The sequence below is a fragment of the Triplophysa dalaica genome, chromosome 11, assembly GCF_015846415.1.
Source record: "Triplophysa dalaica isolate WHDGS20190420 chromosome 11, ASM1584641v1, whole genome shotgun sequence".
In the NCBI taxonomy this organism is placed as follows: domain Eukaryota; kingdom Metazoa; phylum Chordata; class Actinopteri; order Cypriniformes; family Nemacheilidae; genus Triplophysa; species Triplophysa dalaica.
Window position 1 is genome coordinate 18,331,813 of NC_079552.1, and position 15,802 is coordinate 18,347,614.

General features: G+C 36.9%; 2 protein-coding genes across 8 annotated transcripts; one reads left to right on the forward strand and one right to left on the reverse strand.

Moving 5' to 3' along the window:
- Positions 1-1,985: 1,985 nt before the first annotated feature.
- ncoa4 (nuclear receptor coactivator 4) lies at positions 1,986-11,013 on the reverse strand. 7 transcript variants are annotated; one of them, XM_056761211.1, is made up of 10 exons: positions 10,872-11,013; positions 6,802-6,928; positions 5,996-6,136; positions 5,764-5,852; positions 5,464-5,572; positions 5,109-5,249; positions 4,897-5,028; positions 3,797-4,732; positions 3,439-3,531; positions 1,986-3,343 (listed from the first exon to the last, which is right to left on the reverse strand). In XM_056761211.1, the coding sequence occupies exons 2-9, from the start codon at positions 6,925-6,927 to the stop codon at positions 3,439-3,441; spliced, it is 1,767 nt and encodes a 588-aa protein (XP_056617189.1). In that variant the 5' UTR covers position 6,928; positions 10,872-11,013; the 3' UTR covers positions 1,986-3,343. The 7 variants fall into 7 exon arrangements, with proteins under 7 accessions (XP_056617189.1, XP_056617188.1, XP_056617187.1 ...); XM_056761210.1 differs by lacking the exon at positions 10,872-11,013 and adding an exon at positions 8,443-8,646 and having other exon boundaries at positions 3,432-3,531; positions 3,809-4,732; XM_056761209.1 differs by lacking the exon at positions 10,872-11,013 and adding an exon at positions 8,443-8,645 and having other exon boundaries at positions 3,809-4,732.
- A 1,006-nt stretch (positions 11,014-12,019) lies between these two features.
- On the forward strand, positions 12,020-15,737 carry yipf3 (Yip1 domain family, member 3). The gene is made up of 9 exons (XM_056760766.1): positions 12,020-12,300; positions 12,602-12,811; positions 12,910-13,016; positions 13,100-13,145; positions 13,311-13,403; positions 13,533-13,664; positions 13,949-14,062; positions 14,160-14,283; positions 14,796-15,737. The coding sequence occupies exons 1-9, from the start codon at positions 12,229-12,231 to the stop codon at positions 14,924-14,926; spliced, it is 1,029 nt and encodes a 342-aa protein (XP_056616744.1). The 5' UTR covers positions 12,020-12,228; the 3' UTR covers positions 14,927-15,737.
- The last annotated feature ends 65 nt before the right edge of the window (positions 15,738-15,802 follow it).

A 15,802-nucleotide genomic window follows, 5' to 3' on the forward strand; every position in this document is an offset into this window, starting at 1 on the left:
ATATATAAGACTTGTCATTTGGACTATAACGATAATACTCATAAACCTTAAACTCCTCAACCCACAAAAAGCTTACATTATTATTACTTAAAGAGTTGACACAGAAAGCCACCTTCTACATGTATTGAAATGTTATTTGACAATAAGAGGGGTGTGATGGGTGCTCTCCATGCCTTGCATAATTCATTCCTTTTACCACTTATCTAGTCTTCACTTGTGGTGGGTGTGGAGACTTCTCTAAGCCCTATCGCTCTTTTCCATGTCGTTGATCAGGGTGAGGGAAGTGAAACTGCATCTGTGTGATGCTGCTGACATTTTTGAGACACAATTTGGGTCAAAAGTTTCTTATGGCTCACTTGCCTTTTGATACAAGCCTTTAGATTCATTCTTGCATTTTTTTTCTATTAAATATTATTTAAAAAAACAGCTGCCTAAAATTATGCCATGCAGTAGATGCTTTTGCCTTTGGTATTATGTACTTTGAGATCAAGTCAGTTTTAATTTAATAAGACCCTTTAAAATCAGTAACTTCAAAACAGATTAAATGAAGCTCCAACAAAAATATAAAATTGGAATTAATAGATCCTTGTTTGTCAACATTACAAAAGAATAATAATTCATTCAGCAAAATCTGTTGCCTTAAGCATCTGATAACTGCATATGAAAATGTTAACTGTTACAATAAACACAACAAAGGTTTTAGTGAACCAGCTTTTGAGCGACAAATTCATTAATTCTTTTAATTCAGTTTTTGAGGGACAAATTCATTCCAACATCACAAGACAAGTCGAAGGACTGTGACATTTTCAACAAACATTTTTGATTTAGTGTTAATCCCAATTTTGATCCAAGCAGGGACATTATTCTGTTATTTGTTATTTAAAGATTGCATTCGAATGAAATTTGAAGAAGCAAATAATTATTTTGACAGCGATGAATTCACTTTTTTAATAACTTTGGTAGCTATCAGTGGCACATTTGCTTGCATTTATTTTGTGATTTTAATGGTTTGATTAACAAGGACCTCATCAAGAGACTGCAACCGCAGTAAATATGTGATTATATTGAAATAAAATTAATTTGGATAAATGTGCAAATATTTCTCTTCTTGCATGCATGTTTTGGATTGACACTTTCTTTACTCTATGCCCTCTACAATAACTGGAATCATCTGAAAGGAAGTTCGCCAACCTGTTACTGATCCCGCACTAGTAAGTCACCTTAAGAATTGTATGGACACATTGGTCAGTGGTTCAACATTCCAAACATAATTCTGTTTCTTTTCCCAACCCAAGTCAGAGACCTTTAATTCTTAAACTGGATGTTTTATGGCTTATAAAAGAAGCACTTGAAGTATGCTACATCATGTTGTTTTTCTCCCTAGCTGTAAATTACTTGACAATTGGTCATAACATTAGTTAATGTTGCACATTGTTTGTGTTGCCTACAGTAATGAGTGTTTAGTAAGATTCTTTTATTGAATATTATAAAGGTAGAGTAGTGCATTAAATACTGCTTATGAACGTGTCTTTATCCTTAAGTGCACATCTCCCTGCATTATGACTTAATTGCCCAACCAGCAGTATAGTCATACAGTAAATGAATGTACATTTACCAAACTGAATGAAAGTATTTCAAATTAATGTAACTGAAAATAAACCTGTGATATAGTTACAATCCATTTTTGTGTTTTCTATTTTATATGTAAATTAAAGGATGTGTGACCTGGAATGATTTCATGGAAGTATATATGTAAACTTAATGATGGCAGAAATAATTTTGCACATGAATATAGTACCAACATGTACATTTCTATGACTTTTGGAATACAGTACAAACAATATTTTTTGTTAAATCATCACTTTTCTGAATGTTATAGTGATACTTCAGGCATGAATCAAAATTTCCCCATGTTGATGTACCGTTTTAACTTCTGTGTTAACAAAACATGATCTTCCTGTCAAACAGAAAATAAAACAGTCGTGTTATATAAGAAGAAATATATTTTATTTATTAAGAGTTTGTTAACAGAGATCACAGCATTAGATAGAGCTCATCAAAACAATATTTGTATAAGGAATACATATAGTCAATGCTGCAGTCCTGCATTAATATGTAGGCTAAAAGAAAAAAATATTGAGAATATTGTGCAGATGATTTCAATATTTTTTAATTGTTAAATGTATATTTTTTTTAGCAAATCCTTTACTAAGTGAAAGAGGATACATCCGTTTATATATGCCTAACCACAGAAAACCCACACAGCAAACATACGATACGGCACACTGCCCATTACGCATTAGAAATAGGCAAACTGAGATGAAATGTTCTTGCTCACAAACAGTGAAGGTGGACGGATCACAAAGCGTTGCTACACATTCAATATCAGTATTGAGGTTTCAAATGCAGATTTAGCAGAAAGACTTTCCTTTTTCAAAAAATCTGCTGCATCTAGTCACGTTTGGCCAGTTAACACTCCAGTGCCACTGACAACTGCATGTTTTGCTATATTTATCTGGTTTCTATTGGTGAATTAACTTTAAGGGGCGGTTTCCTGAACAGGGATTAATACTAGTCCTAAACTGTCCAGATCAAAAACAATTTGCACATACATTAAAATATATCAGTGCCATTGTGTTTTCTCAAAATGCACACAAGTAATGTTTTTTGTAAGACATGTTTCTAAAAAACTACTTTAATGTCCTAATTTAACTTGGATTTAGTCCTGGTTTAAAATAATCCCTGTCTGAGAAACCACCCCTAAGAGCGTAAAATAAACTGCAGCGTAAAACCAACAAAGAAACAGAAAATTATAAAGCAGCGAAACTCTACATAAATATTCATATTTTCAGAAAAGTAATGGTTGAGGAAAGCACTCAATGCTGTAGAGTACACCTTCCTCCGTATGTGGAGGTGGTGAGATTTAAAACATAATACAAAAGCTGTTATAACTGATTAAAATATAGATTTGTTTTGTTACTTTCCAAACCCCTCCCAAAATGCCCCATTGGGGAAAAAAATAATAATTCTGTTTTGTATGTCCCAATCTGGTCCATTTTTTTAAGATTTTTAAATCAAACTAGCGAATTTTAACAACACATTGGTCACCACAGAATCACCTGAATTGACTGTATTCTGCCAATAACAAGCAAAATGACAGAAAATTCGCAGCATAAAATACTCCTTTGTGATATCCTCCCACAAGCCTCTTGTATAAGACAAGACCTCTGGCTCACATCACTTTCTATCAGTCTCCAGAAAGAACATATCCGAGAGATGAGATGCATAAGGAGTCAAATATTGTGCAACAAACAGGAAACTCAAAGCAATGGTGTGTTCATATCTGAAAAAAAGAGAAAATGGTTTCAATGAATATTATTCTGACAATTTACAATTTTTGAGGTTTGGTGTGTTCGCTTTCATAATATTACTTTTCACCTATGTAGATTCCTGATGTAGCCACTTCTCTCTATCCCCACCAAGCTTCATACAGGAGAATAGATCACATACTATGGGCAGACCACATCTTTCCTGCAAACAGGAAAAATAATGAATCAATATTTTGTCATTTTACTTTTCTAAAATGAATTATGCACTGTAAGAACAACAACTATTTCTATACAATTAAATATAATAATTCAATCATCTCTAGATATCCACCTATATACATTACTCAGACATTTGGGAACATATTACCGTATACCATGATGTGGCATAGAAAGTTATTATTTAGGAAATATTTGTTTTTTACTAGATAATATGTGTGTATTAAAACATCAAGAAATCAAAGCCTCACCTGTGCACTCACCCGCTTGCGTAGAAGCCATTTGTCCTCTTCGACGTCTTTGCGATCTCGCTCATTCACATTCTCACTCTCTGGCTTGCTTGGTATCTTCTTTGCTGGCAAAAGCCAATTATCAGTTTGCATCGTGGGGGAGCTCTCTGGGTCTTTGATGTGCGGGGTCACCCAGGCTGACAGGTCAGGCAGGACAGGAGTCTTGGCACTGTTGCTTGGATGTAGCCAGGCCTCAAGGATGGCCTGAACCTTCTGTTCCTGCTCCTGCTGGTGACAGGAAGCTTTGTTTGTGGTGTTCTTATTGATTGGTACGCCATTCTTATCTCTGCCTTCTTTCTTGAGGAGCCAAGCGCTCAGGGCCTCTTTTCCACAGCTGTCATCGCACACACATTGAGCATAGCTGGCACAGGTCTCATTGGCTTTGCAGTGGGTCTCAAGAGGGATGGTCTTCTGAAGCCACATCTCCACGGACTCTGGGTTGGTGGTCGGGGTGGAGGTAGAGGTTGGAGGAGGAGTCTTTAGGCACTTGAGATTCCCAAGGTTCTCGATTTCTACAGCGGTCACGCGCGTGGAGCGGCAGGAGCCACAGTCAGACTTCTGGAGCCAATCGGAGGGGGAAAAGCTTTCGTAGAAGGGTTTGATGATCTGTTTGAAGCGCTGCTCATCATCGGAGACTTGGCTGGTCTTATGTTCTTTATTAGGGGTGACGAGCCATTTGTTAAGGGGTTCTTCCTCTGCACCCTTTTCCTGCTGGTTCTCCTCTTCAACATCATCCAGATTCAAGTCACTTTCCTCGATCATCTCAATGGAGAAGGTTGAGCTGCCGCTGCAGGTTCGCTCACGAACGGGTGATTTCTCCTTCACGAGCCATGACTCTAGGTCTTGGAGCTGACCCCAAGCTTTCTGGAAGTCAAAGGAGGGTACCTTTTGATCCTCCTGTATGGAGAAAATATACCAATGCTAAATGTAAGAAACAAGCACCGTAATCCATATTAACAACTGAGTCCACATTGCGAACAGGTTCAATTGTAACTATTATAAGCATTCAAGGTTTGCTTTTAGCAACATTTCCAACATGTCCTCAAGAATAAACAGCATACCTTAGAGTCCTCAGAAGCAAGCAGCCAATCCTGGGGGTTCTTGCTAAACTGGTGTCCTACAGGAGGACTCGTTACCGGGCGCTTCCCTGACAACCACTCAGCCAAAGGTGTTGCCCATTCAGCATCTAATTTCTGAGTAAACGGAATTAGCTAATAACTATTCTGATACGATGAAAAAAAAAAAAAAATGTTTTATAATATTAAAAACAAACCTGTCTCTTAATAGAAACTGGGCAATCCTGGAGAAAACATGATCTCTCAAGAGAGTTGGTGGTCTGTGACATCTCCTGCTTACGTAGGGGAAGAGTTGCATGAGCTTTGTCTAGGCTACTCAGTCCCTGCCCTTTTACAGTCTATTTATAACAAAGGTATGAGGACACCGTATTTTCATAATTTATATACACACTGCACAGCAACACTGTGTCTAAATCACATCAATCATTCTTTAAAAACTTGGATTTTATAAAATGGACACTCTTGTATATGTATATGTATATGTATATGTATATCCATCAATGTACATTTACCGAGTCTCAAATGTCCAAATATGCATTAGCTCTCACAAACCTGTGTGGAAATGGTCCCAAAGGATGTAATAGCCTTGCGCAAGTCGCAGACATCTGCTTGGAAGCTCATCTCTGGGGTTTCATCAGGAGTCAGATTCAGAGAAGAAAGCCTGGAGAGACAAGACAGAAGCGCTCTAGTTAATCTCCTCCGTCTATCCCAAACCATAATTTACATTCACGTCTGTAAATTATCACTGAATCTTCATAGAATAAAACACAAAAAACTATTTCCACAAACAGTAGTTTGGCAAGCTGTATTCAACACAAATCTTTCATTTTTAAAGGTTGAGCTGGTTCTTACTTTTCCAGGCAGTTGGTGAGCTGGGTGGCAGGATTGTTACTCTTTGAACTTTCCATTTGATGAATGAGGATGTCAAACTGGCCCTTGAGCTATTAAAAACCATGAAGCAAGAGAGAGAAAAAAAAGCATTAAGCAAGTCCAACCGTAACCCCGCAATGCAGCGAAGATGTAGGTTTCACTTCTCAGAAACAATAACTACATAAAGGCAGGGCTACAAACAAAGTAAATTTACCAAGTGAAGCTGCTGTAGCTGTTGTTGCAAAGCTTCTCCTTTGAGCTGCTCCACCAGATCAACCTGCTCCAGCAGCCAGACCTCACGAGAGCGCAGGATCTCCAGATGTCTACTGATACAGCTGTGCAGCTGAGACTTCACCTGAAAACAACCAGACACAAAAGTCAATATTGCTTACTATTTATATACACGCATGCCTCCTAGCAGGTGGGAGTCGAGTTGGTGGGTCTGGCTTTTATGAGAATTGACTCGGGTGCTCTTTTAAAACAGCAGAGGTGGTTAACAAGTCCTTACCTCTTTAACAATGCTTGCAATGATCTAATGGAAACAAAGTCTCTATTTACCAAAATCAGAGAAAAATACAGGTGTTGTAAGAGATTATGGGGACTTCCAATTGGGTTTCAGAATACATATTAGCTAAATTAGTGTAAATACCTATTTTTATCTTAGAAGCTATTTATAAGACAATACCTCGATTGTGAACACCTCTTCAGGGCTAACATGTTGAGCTGTGGTATAGCAATCCTTCATCTCTTCATAGATGACCTCAGTTTAGGTAACAATTATGAATTGTGTCACTAAAATGTGTTTATGTAAAATGGATTTATGTTTGTGATATAATCAAAAACATAATCTCACATAGTTCACTCATGAACTAATGCTAAATAGATGTCCGTTTCCACACCCACTAGAAGTAATGTTTAAAACTGGCAATGAGCTTTGAATTACAGAAAAATTACAGAAAAATAACTGACCTATTTTTAGTTCGAGAAATTAATGTACACAAAGCTCTTGTTGTGACTCACCTCTCTGGAGTTGCTCTTGAGTTGAACTTCAGCCTTCATGACCCCAGCAATGGCCTCTTCTAACTGGGTTCGGGCCTGAATACACTGCCGGAGGAAAGTTTTCTCTCTCTGCCCTGCTTGTGACATGCTGCGTACAATAAAAAACAAATCAGCTGACATATTCCCATTGTCACTATTCTCAAGGCACTGTTTTAACCAGTGGTTCTCAAACATTTTTGCTGTAAAGCCCCCTTTTGTGCAGGGTGCATAGCTTTGTGCCCCCCAAATAATGACTTATAATCTTAAACAAAGAGTTATTCAATGCTGCAACATCAATTATTTTAGTTAGTGGTATTATTTTTCTGATGTTTGATTGCATAAAATTGATGATAAATGTAACTATATTTATTTATACATATTATTTAAATATATATACATACTATTTATATATATATATATATATATATATATACATATACATATATATATATATATATATATATATATATATACACACCCCCGTAAAAAGTAAAATATGGCATTTCAGTCTTTAATAAAACATCTAGTTCTAAACCTAGATCCAGGATTTATTTCTGCTATATCAGTTGTGCTAAAAAACCTCTAATCACTCGATTTAGGTATATAAGATACACTGCTGTTAATAAAGTAAGCTTTAATAATTCATAATCAAGTAACTGTTTAATAAATGCAAAAACAATTCCAGAATGTACTACTATAGCACTTAACTGCACATATTGTATTGCCTTATGCGGTGGCAATATTTGTCAAGTGTCAGTTTGACATGAACAGAAAGAGTTGCTGTCATATGTAAACCCGAAGTATTTTTCAGACCCAGAACCTCTCTGACAGGTTTCACATATCCCAGTGTTACTGTGACATGCCCGCCAAAGTTAGAAACACGTGAAGTGCAATATAATATACAGCTGACAGCATCTGAAGGCCAAGAAACTATGATATGTGGAGCAAACCTTCAACAGAACCAGGCGTAACTTGTCTAACTGAAGCGAACATCATGACGACTGGTTTAGTGGATCTTTATTTAAAGCCTCATTTAGATGCAACATTAATAAAGGTTTAGATAATGCCATCTAAATTACCTAAAACAAGTATATCTTACAGCTTCGGTGCACAGAACAAAATGGAAGTCTTTCCCTAGCTCTAGAGCCTTCTATCCTGACCACATCCATACATCACAAACCAGAGAAATTACAGCCGATTCATTTAGCCACATTTAACACAGTTCCCATTTCACATGTAATAGTATTCTCAGAAGAAAATTGCATTGCATTGCATGGCTTGCATGAAAAACGCAATGGTTAAAGAAAAGGCACATTTCCAAAACTATGTTTTAAGGGCATTAGAAATAATAAATTACGACTATGGTCTAAAATACTAAAACATAAAAGCCATCAGTTTACGTATAGACACGTTTAAAATATAATACCAAAATAAGCTAATGTAAACAAATGTTTCCTTTCGGATGGTAACAATAACAAAACAAACATTTATTGTCAAAAATGACGCCATCAAAATAGGTTTTAAAGATGTTTTCCAAACACAAAGCCATCTTACAGACATAAAGCAAAGACACCGGATGACTTCAGTTCCCTTTAATTCTAACAAAGCACATTCTGTTCCTACCTCGTCTTGTCCATCAAGAGATATACAATAGCGGTCGAGTTATAATCCAAATGTGTCGTTTCGTTTACTGTCAAAAATTAAAGTCGTATTGTTCTCACGATTTCGCAGAGCAGTCTCTTTCCACGACGCACTCTACGTCATCGTACACGCAAGCACTTCTTGCCCAAAGATATCTACAGACTGCCGGCCTACACTAGTGCCGACTCATTCCGCACGTACACCGCCAATGGGGCCAGTGTAAGGGGACGCGCAACATACGACTCAGCTGATTTTCAATGAAAATAAACACGGATAGCTTACGGGCACTGAGCACTCTGCCTTAATGGTAACTTTTGTACTTTACAAAGCAGCAAAAATTAGGAATAACGAACTGTAACTGATTTTGTTCTTGAATGTCTTTAAATAACTTCTGCTATCACTGGCATCAAACTCAGTGTGTAAAAGATGTCAGTGTCAATACCAACGTAAAAAAGCGATGTGTAAAATGTAAAAAAGCTACTCTTAGTTTATTATTTATCGTTGTACAATTTACATCATCCCACAAAATGACACCAAACTCAATTAGGTAGTCCTACTGTTTAGCGTTTGAAAACTCTTACAGCGGTTTCCTAATAGCTTATCCTTCTTAAAGCTTGATAATATTATTCAGCACAGGTTTGGATTTTGAATCGTCCCGCCACTTCTGCGGTAGCGGTATTAAAACAGAGTGGCATGGCACTTTACACATAGAAGCCATCGGCACATTCCATTGTCTTAGTGGATGTCTGACTCAGTTTAGTGATATGTCCGTTTTCTTTCAGCGGTATGGGTAGGGTTAAGGTCTTTGCAAATACAGTCCGAAATGTTCGCATGCCTTTCTTTGTATTTGGCGCTCATTTGTACGGTGTCTATGAATTGTTAAAAACGCCTTTCAAAATGCCTGCTACGGATGAGAAAAGATCCAGAGATCGAAAACCAGTCCAAACTTTTTTATGAAAGACAAAAATATCGGATGCACTGTGTAAATGTGATGACACATCGTGAGGTCGTTTTTTTTAATCGTGCGGAAAATTCGGACACAAATGTTAGGTTAGGGTAAGTGGTAATGTACCAACCGACCGTTAGGGTTAGGGTAAGTGGTAATGTACCAAGCGACCGTCCCAAAGTCCCATTCATCAATAATTCTCTCCACTTCTAATAACCGATCCAGCAAAAAATGTCCGTATCGAGGCGATAACGATCCATGGTAATCAGGATCGGCCATGCCCTATCCAAATGTCAAGTATTTACCAAACTAATATCCCAGAGGTCGATACTTGGAGGTAACAATTCCCATATGAGGTCCCTGTTAAAGTTTTAAAGCATATTTTTTAACGATGTACAAAAGCCATAGTGAGAAGTGCAGCTTTCAGAATCATCACATCCATTTCTTAGAAGTGCACACATAAATATTATAATAAAAATGTGAAGAGTCATCTCTTCTTCGTTTGTTGGTTATTATTGCTCATGGTTTTTATATTTATTTTAATTCACTGAACTCCAAGAATAGCCCATGTTGTCTCAAAAACATCCTTTTTTCACTGTAATGCATGCATTTACCTCATCTAAAATAAAACACATGCATATTTTTCTGATCTCTAGACTATATCAACAGGGTTTTATGAAAATACGGATGGTTCAATACTAAATATATAGTAATAATAGAATGTTTTGACTACAAATCTAACATTAATAATGCTGGAATTGCTCAAAAGTTACAAAAGTATAGCTGTCATTTTATGTCAGCATGCCATAAAAATACCTATCTGAAAGTAAAACACACACACACATATATAAATATATATATGCATTATACATGTTGTTAGTACTAAAAATGCAAGTTTCCAATACAAATCTCTCAAGTATTATTAATGTACAACATTGTGACGTAATTATTTTAATGACGTCTATATATCTGAACTGTCATTTTACAAGACCGTTTATGAAATAATACTTTCCAAAGCTTTATAGAGCGTTTCCACCAATCTTACATTGCGTGCAAAATTGTATAGATATGAAAAATGGTTCCTTATTTATACCGATTGTAAGTACAAATGAACAAAAACTGTACAGGTGAAACGGACACTGAAAACATCTCCTAAATGTCGGACGTCTGTAGCCCCCTTTATAACGCACTGCAAAAACCCATCACTACTCTACATTTCAATTCGTAAAAAAAATATTTCTAATTGACAGAATTACATGAAAACGTTCTATATACTTGGAACTCGCCTTTATGGTTTTCAACATACAACAACAACACCAATGAAGAAAGTCGGTTATAAAGACACAGGGCTCGTGCACCTCTGACCCAGATTCACATTCCAACGCCCCGCCGCTGCTACATTAGCTAGCAGTGAAGTTATAGCTCCAAAAACACGTCTCACTACAAAGTACAGATATGTACATACCTGCACTCCTGCTGTATAAACTTCCACGCCAGTTGAAATTCAAGTAAAAGGAATTAATAAATTAAATCCTTGAGGAGAAGTGTTTAATCCCCTAAAGCAGTAAAATATCCACAAGCCTAATGTCAAAGAAGAGCCAGGTAGCGCGTAATTTGACGTCACGTTCTCGCGATACTTTCTGTCTCCTCGTGCCCCATGTTGTCTCAACTGAAATGGTGCTACCGTCTAGTGGCGAATAAACAATCAAACGACTAAAAACCCTTGGACCTTGACTTACATAAAGATGTACTAAATACCCCAAACAATTTATTTAATTATGCAAAATAATAAGGCTAAGCAATGAAATAAACATTTCGCATTGGGCAATGGCACAGGACAACATAATGTGACAAAATGCATTATTTTATATTTTGGGGTGTAATAAATATACCTGATAGTTAACTGGGATTATGAAAGAGATTGATTATTCCTAGCATCAACGTAGCTAACAGCAGGCACAAACTGCTTCATTGGGCACCATTTTCCTGTATTTTATACATTTGATTTTACCCAGTTAAGAAACATTTAGAAATCGGAAGTTTTATCCCATCATTGCATGTGTTAAAATAATAATTCATGCTAAAAATATTATGCCAAATAGAAGATGTTTTCATCCTAAAGACGTGTCATAACATACTATATTATATTCCTTTGTAATAATAAAAACACTATTACGTGACACCACAACAATGATGAACATAACTTAATATCATAAATTGATGTTGAGGGGAAAAGGTGCGATGTAGAGGGGAACAAAAAAAGCCCGTGGTGACCAGACACCAGTGCAAACAGAAGGATTTAACACTGTTTACATCTTATTTCTACTTTGTTATTATTGCTGAAGATTATTTTCTGTATAAAAAAAGTTATTGAAATTATTGAAATATTAGTTTTAATGTTAATAGACGTGAGATGACAGTTTTTATGTGTAAAATATTTTAATCACATGACTTTTATTTTAAAATGTTGATTTTAAAATTTAAAAACAATGTTTATTTTACTGTTATACATGGATACCTAATACATATTATAAACTTGTTTTAATACTTACTGTGGTAAATCAAATTATTATTATTAAAATATTGTGTGTGATTTTTTTCAACAACACGGAAATTTAGCGGAACCTGCGTCAGAATATGTCGTCACATGTCCTGTGCTAGCGTTGTACAGCTGGCAAAAGAATCCTAAAAATATTGCAAAAAAATCTAGTGTTTAAATTAAAGGACAATGAGCACAACATTGCAGGTTTAGGTTGTGTCATTTTCATTGATAGTCTCGAAGCTAACGTCTCTGCGCGGTTTGTTACCGTTAACGCTAAACAATGTCGGAACCTCAAGGAAGTAAAAACACGAACACGGAACCATGGGGCGGATTTGATGACAACATTATCCAGGTAATTTACCTAAACTAGTCCTTAATTGTATCATTGAAATGATCATAACATCTGAAATGCGTGTATTGTTCTCCTTATCGAGTTTTTGTTTGGCCTAACCTTTACCCAATCTTGGTGCAGAGGTTATTTACAGATAGTCAACAATAGGTTATACTTTGGTTATAGTACTGAATAATTACCTTATTCGTTTTCACGTGGCGTTCAAATTATAAAAAAAATGTGATGATGTAACCCATCCTCAATTATCATAACGTATGTTTGAGCTACTCTAAACCAGGACTTGTTTGAACTTTAACCCCAGGGCAGTAACTCTGCAGTGATAGACATGGAGAATATGGACGACACCTCTGGATCCAGCTTTGAGGATATGGGGGAGATCCATCAGTCCATGAAGGAGGAGGAGGAGGTGACAGCCGATGCAGAAGCTACGGAGGAGGACACTGGAGAAGATGGAGAGTTCCTCGGCATGAAGGGCTTGAAGGGACAGTTGGGCAGACAGGTTGCTGATGAGGTGAGACGGAAAGAGGGACACGTGTGTCCAGAGATAGAATGTGTGGGCCTAAAAGGAGCATTTAACTGATAATCTGTGTATCTCTTTTATCAACACAGGTATGGCAGGCAGGAAAGCGTCAGGCCTCGAAAGCTTTCAACCTGTATGCTAATATTGACATCCTCAGACCGTACTTTGATGTGGAACCTATTCAAGTCAGAAGCCGGTGAGGTGCACGTGTTTTTAGCAATGTTTTCACAAAATTGGCTAAAACATTACCACTGATTCTAAAACATGGTTAATCCACAGGTTGATTGAATCTTTGATACCTGTCCGAGTGATCAACTTTCCACAGGTGAGGCTGCTTGTCAGAGCTGATTAACTGAAATATTATCACATTTATGTACAGGTGATCTCCTTTAAGAGGCCACATGCTTGCAAGGTTTTATAATACGCATGTTGTTTTAATTAATGTTATGATATAGCTTCATAAAGCACTTTTTGCGCAATCTAAATTTAGAAAGTTGCTGGAGAACTGTATGGACCACTGATGCTGGTGTTCACAATGGTGGCCATTCTGCTTCATGGCATGAAGACATCAGACACTGTCATCGTAAGCCAAACACATTCTAACGTTCACCAGATTTGTCTGTAAGCAAAAATGTCATCCCTCATGTTAATGTTGAGTTTGAACAATATTTCTGCTCATCAGACCTGTGCGTTTCTTTATTTCTTGAAACAGAGAGAGGGAACCCTGATGGGGACTGCCATTGGAACCTGTTTTGGATACTGGTTGGGAGTCTCCTCCTTCATCTACTTCATTGCTTACATTTGCAATGCTCAGATTACTATGCTGCAGATGTTGTCTTTGCTAGTAAGTACCCTGAACGAAGTATATGACGGAGAAATCGCCATAATCCAATGCTGCATAGACCATTCTTGTGGTTTTGTGTTGTAAAGAACAAGGGGTCTGAGTTCCCTCAATGCTAAAAAAATAGAAACTGTCCACTTACATTGTAAACACCAAAAGCACTGAGATTTGTTACTTTCACACTCTGTCTTTCCCCTTTGCTATGTTTTTAACAATGTGAAGATGAATGAATGACTCAATTTTAGCTTTTAGTTGAGGAGCGCCTCATTGTTAAATTATGTTTTCAGGGTTATGGTCTCTTTGGCCACTGTGTGGTCCTTTTCATCACCTACAACGTCCACTTTCACTCGCTCTTCTACCTTCTTTGGTTGGCTATTGGAGGGCTCTCTACACTCCGCATGGTAAGTAAAGTCCAAATATACCTTTATTTAAATGATATAAATAGTCAAATGCAGTCATGTATAATCTCAGTATCATGGTAATGTGTCTTTCTCTCAGGTGGCTGTGCTGATCTCCCGTACAGTAGGGCAGACTCCTCGGCTCATCTTGTGTGGCACCCTGGCTGCTCTGCACATGCTCTTTCTGCTCTACTTGCACTTTGCTTACCATAAGATGGTTGAAGGTGAGATATAAGAAGCACGTGCAGTACTGTCACCAATATAAAGAATGATACTTAATCATTAATTATAGTACCGTAATTATCTGTTCAAAATAGCTCTGCCAAGCAGAGAAGTGACATTTTTACCCAAGGATACTTTGTCTGTATCTCTGCTAGACAAAATTAAATTTACTAAATGAATGGAATAAGTTTAGTTATATTAAGTGTGCTAATCCCTTAGAGCAAAAATATATTGGAAGAGCCGGTACATGAGAATATCTTCTTGGCACTATTGTGACCTTTAGTAATTGAGTTTCCTTCCTTTAATCTAATTTTAGACCCATTGAACACTAGTGTGTTTTCAGTCCTTTCTATCTTCAGATCATCAGCTTAAAAGGAGGCCAGTTTGAAAATGTTCATGTGTCTGAAACACGGTCCTGTAAACGGGCAATGGGTTTTTTAGATATTTCTAAATCAGTTTTGTCATTTTTCTTTTTATTGGAAATTGATGGACAGTCTTTTGCTTGTGTCTGCAGGTATTCTGGATACATTGGAAGGACCCAACATTCCTCCCATTCAGAGAGTGGCCAGAGATGTTCCCATTATTGCAAACACTGTTGTAAATGCAACCATAAAGACGATAGCTGCAATTGTACAGACACAGTGACTATAGATTTGCCATCTGGGTGGTCACACAGGCCAGTGTGAGTTTAGTGTGTGTGTATGTATGTATGTATGGTCAGGACAGTTTCTATAGAGCACCATTTAAATCTTAAAGAGATCCTGGTACCGTCAAAGTCATTTTAAGGGACACTTTAAGCTCAAGATGACTTGTGTGGCTCATATTATTATGAGACAACAGTTTTGACATGCTGTCCACATCACTTTACACTTTTCTTAAATATTTTTTGTTGCAAAGGTTTTACAGGCCTACTACTGTTAGACGGTTTATTCAGATTATGGATAAAACCATTTATCTCATCAACAAATAAACATTTCTTTAAGATGCTAATACTAATGACAAAAAAGATCCTTCAGAATGTTTCTGCAATTAATAGCAGCTGGATTGTTATGCTCTTACATAAACGGAGCTCTTTCCAGTCGATTGTCCAAACAAACGGTTTCATCTACAGCAAATGACATGACACAACACTTGTTCTGCTTTTAGATCTTGTTGCTTAAGTTCTTTTGTTCACAGTTGAAGAGGAGGTTTTCATCAGGACTAGCAGATAAATCCTGTCTTGATTTGAAGGCACAGTGTATAGATGGAGAACTGTAATTATATTTTATTTGAGGATGAGAGAAATCTATGGTGCATGAGATCTTTTTTCTTATTCATTTTTTAAGCAGCAATTGTGCTGTCTCTATTTAAAGCTCTGGTTGAGGGTTAGAAGTGCTCTCTCGTTATGCTATCATTTTCATGTGATCTTCCTATTTAAAAGGTATTTGTAAAGAGAAAATAAAGGAATTAAAGCTCACGCTGTGCTTATTTTTGGCATTAGGCCCTGCATTTGTATGGGAAAGGGTAAAGAGTTAATGCATC

Bases quoted from the DNA above. Each gene is read 5' to 3' on its own strand.
- ncoa4 (XM_056761208.1), bottom strand. The intron at 5,250-5,463 runs GTTTGTGAGAGC...TGTTATAAATAG, and splicing joins TTGGGACCATTTCCACACAG to ACTGTAAAAGGGCAGGGACT. The intron at 5,029-5,108 runs GTTTGTTTTTAA...CCGTTTACTCAG, and splicing joins CAGTTTCTATTAAGAGACAG to AAATTAGATGCTGAATGGGC.
- yipf3 (XM_056760766.1), top strand. From the start codon at position 12,229: ATGTCGGAACCTCAAGGAAGTAAAAACACGAACACGGAACCATGGGGC. The intron at 12,301-12,601 runs GTAATTTACCTA...CTTTAACCCCAG, and splicing joins TTGATGACAACATTATCCAG to GGCAGTAACTCTGCAGTGAT. The intron at 14,284-14,795 runs GTGAGATATAAG...TTGTGTCTGCAG, and splicing joins TTACCATAAGATGGTTGAAG to GTATTCTGGATACATTGGAA.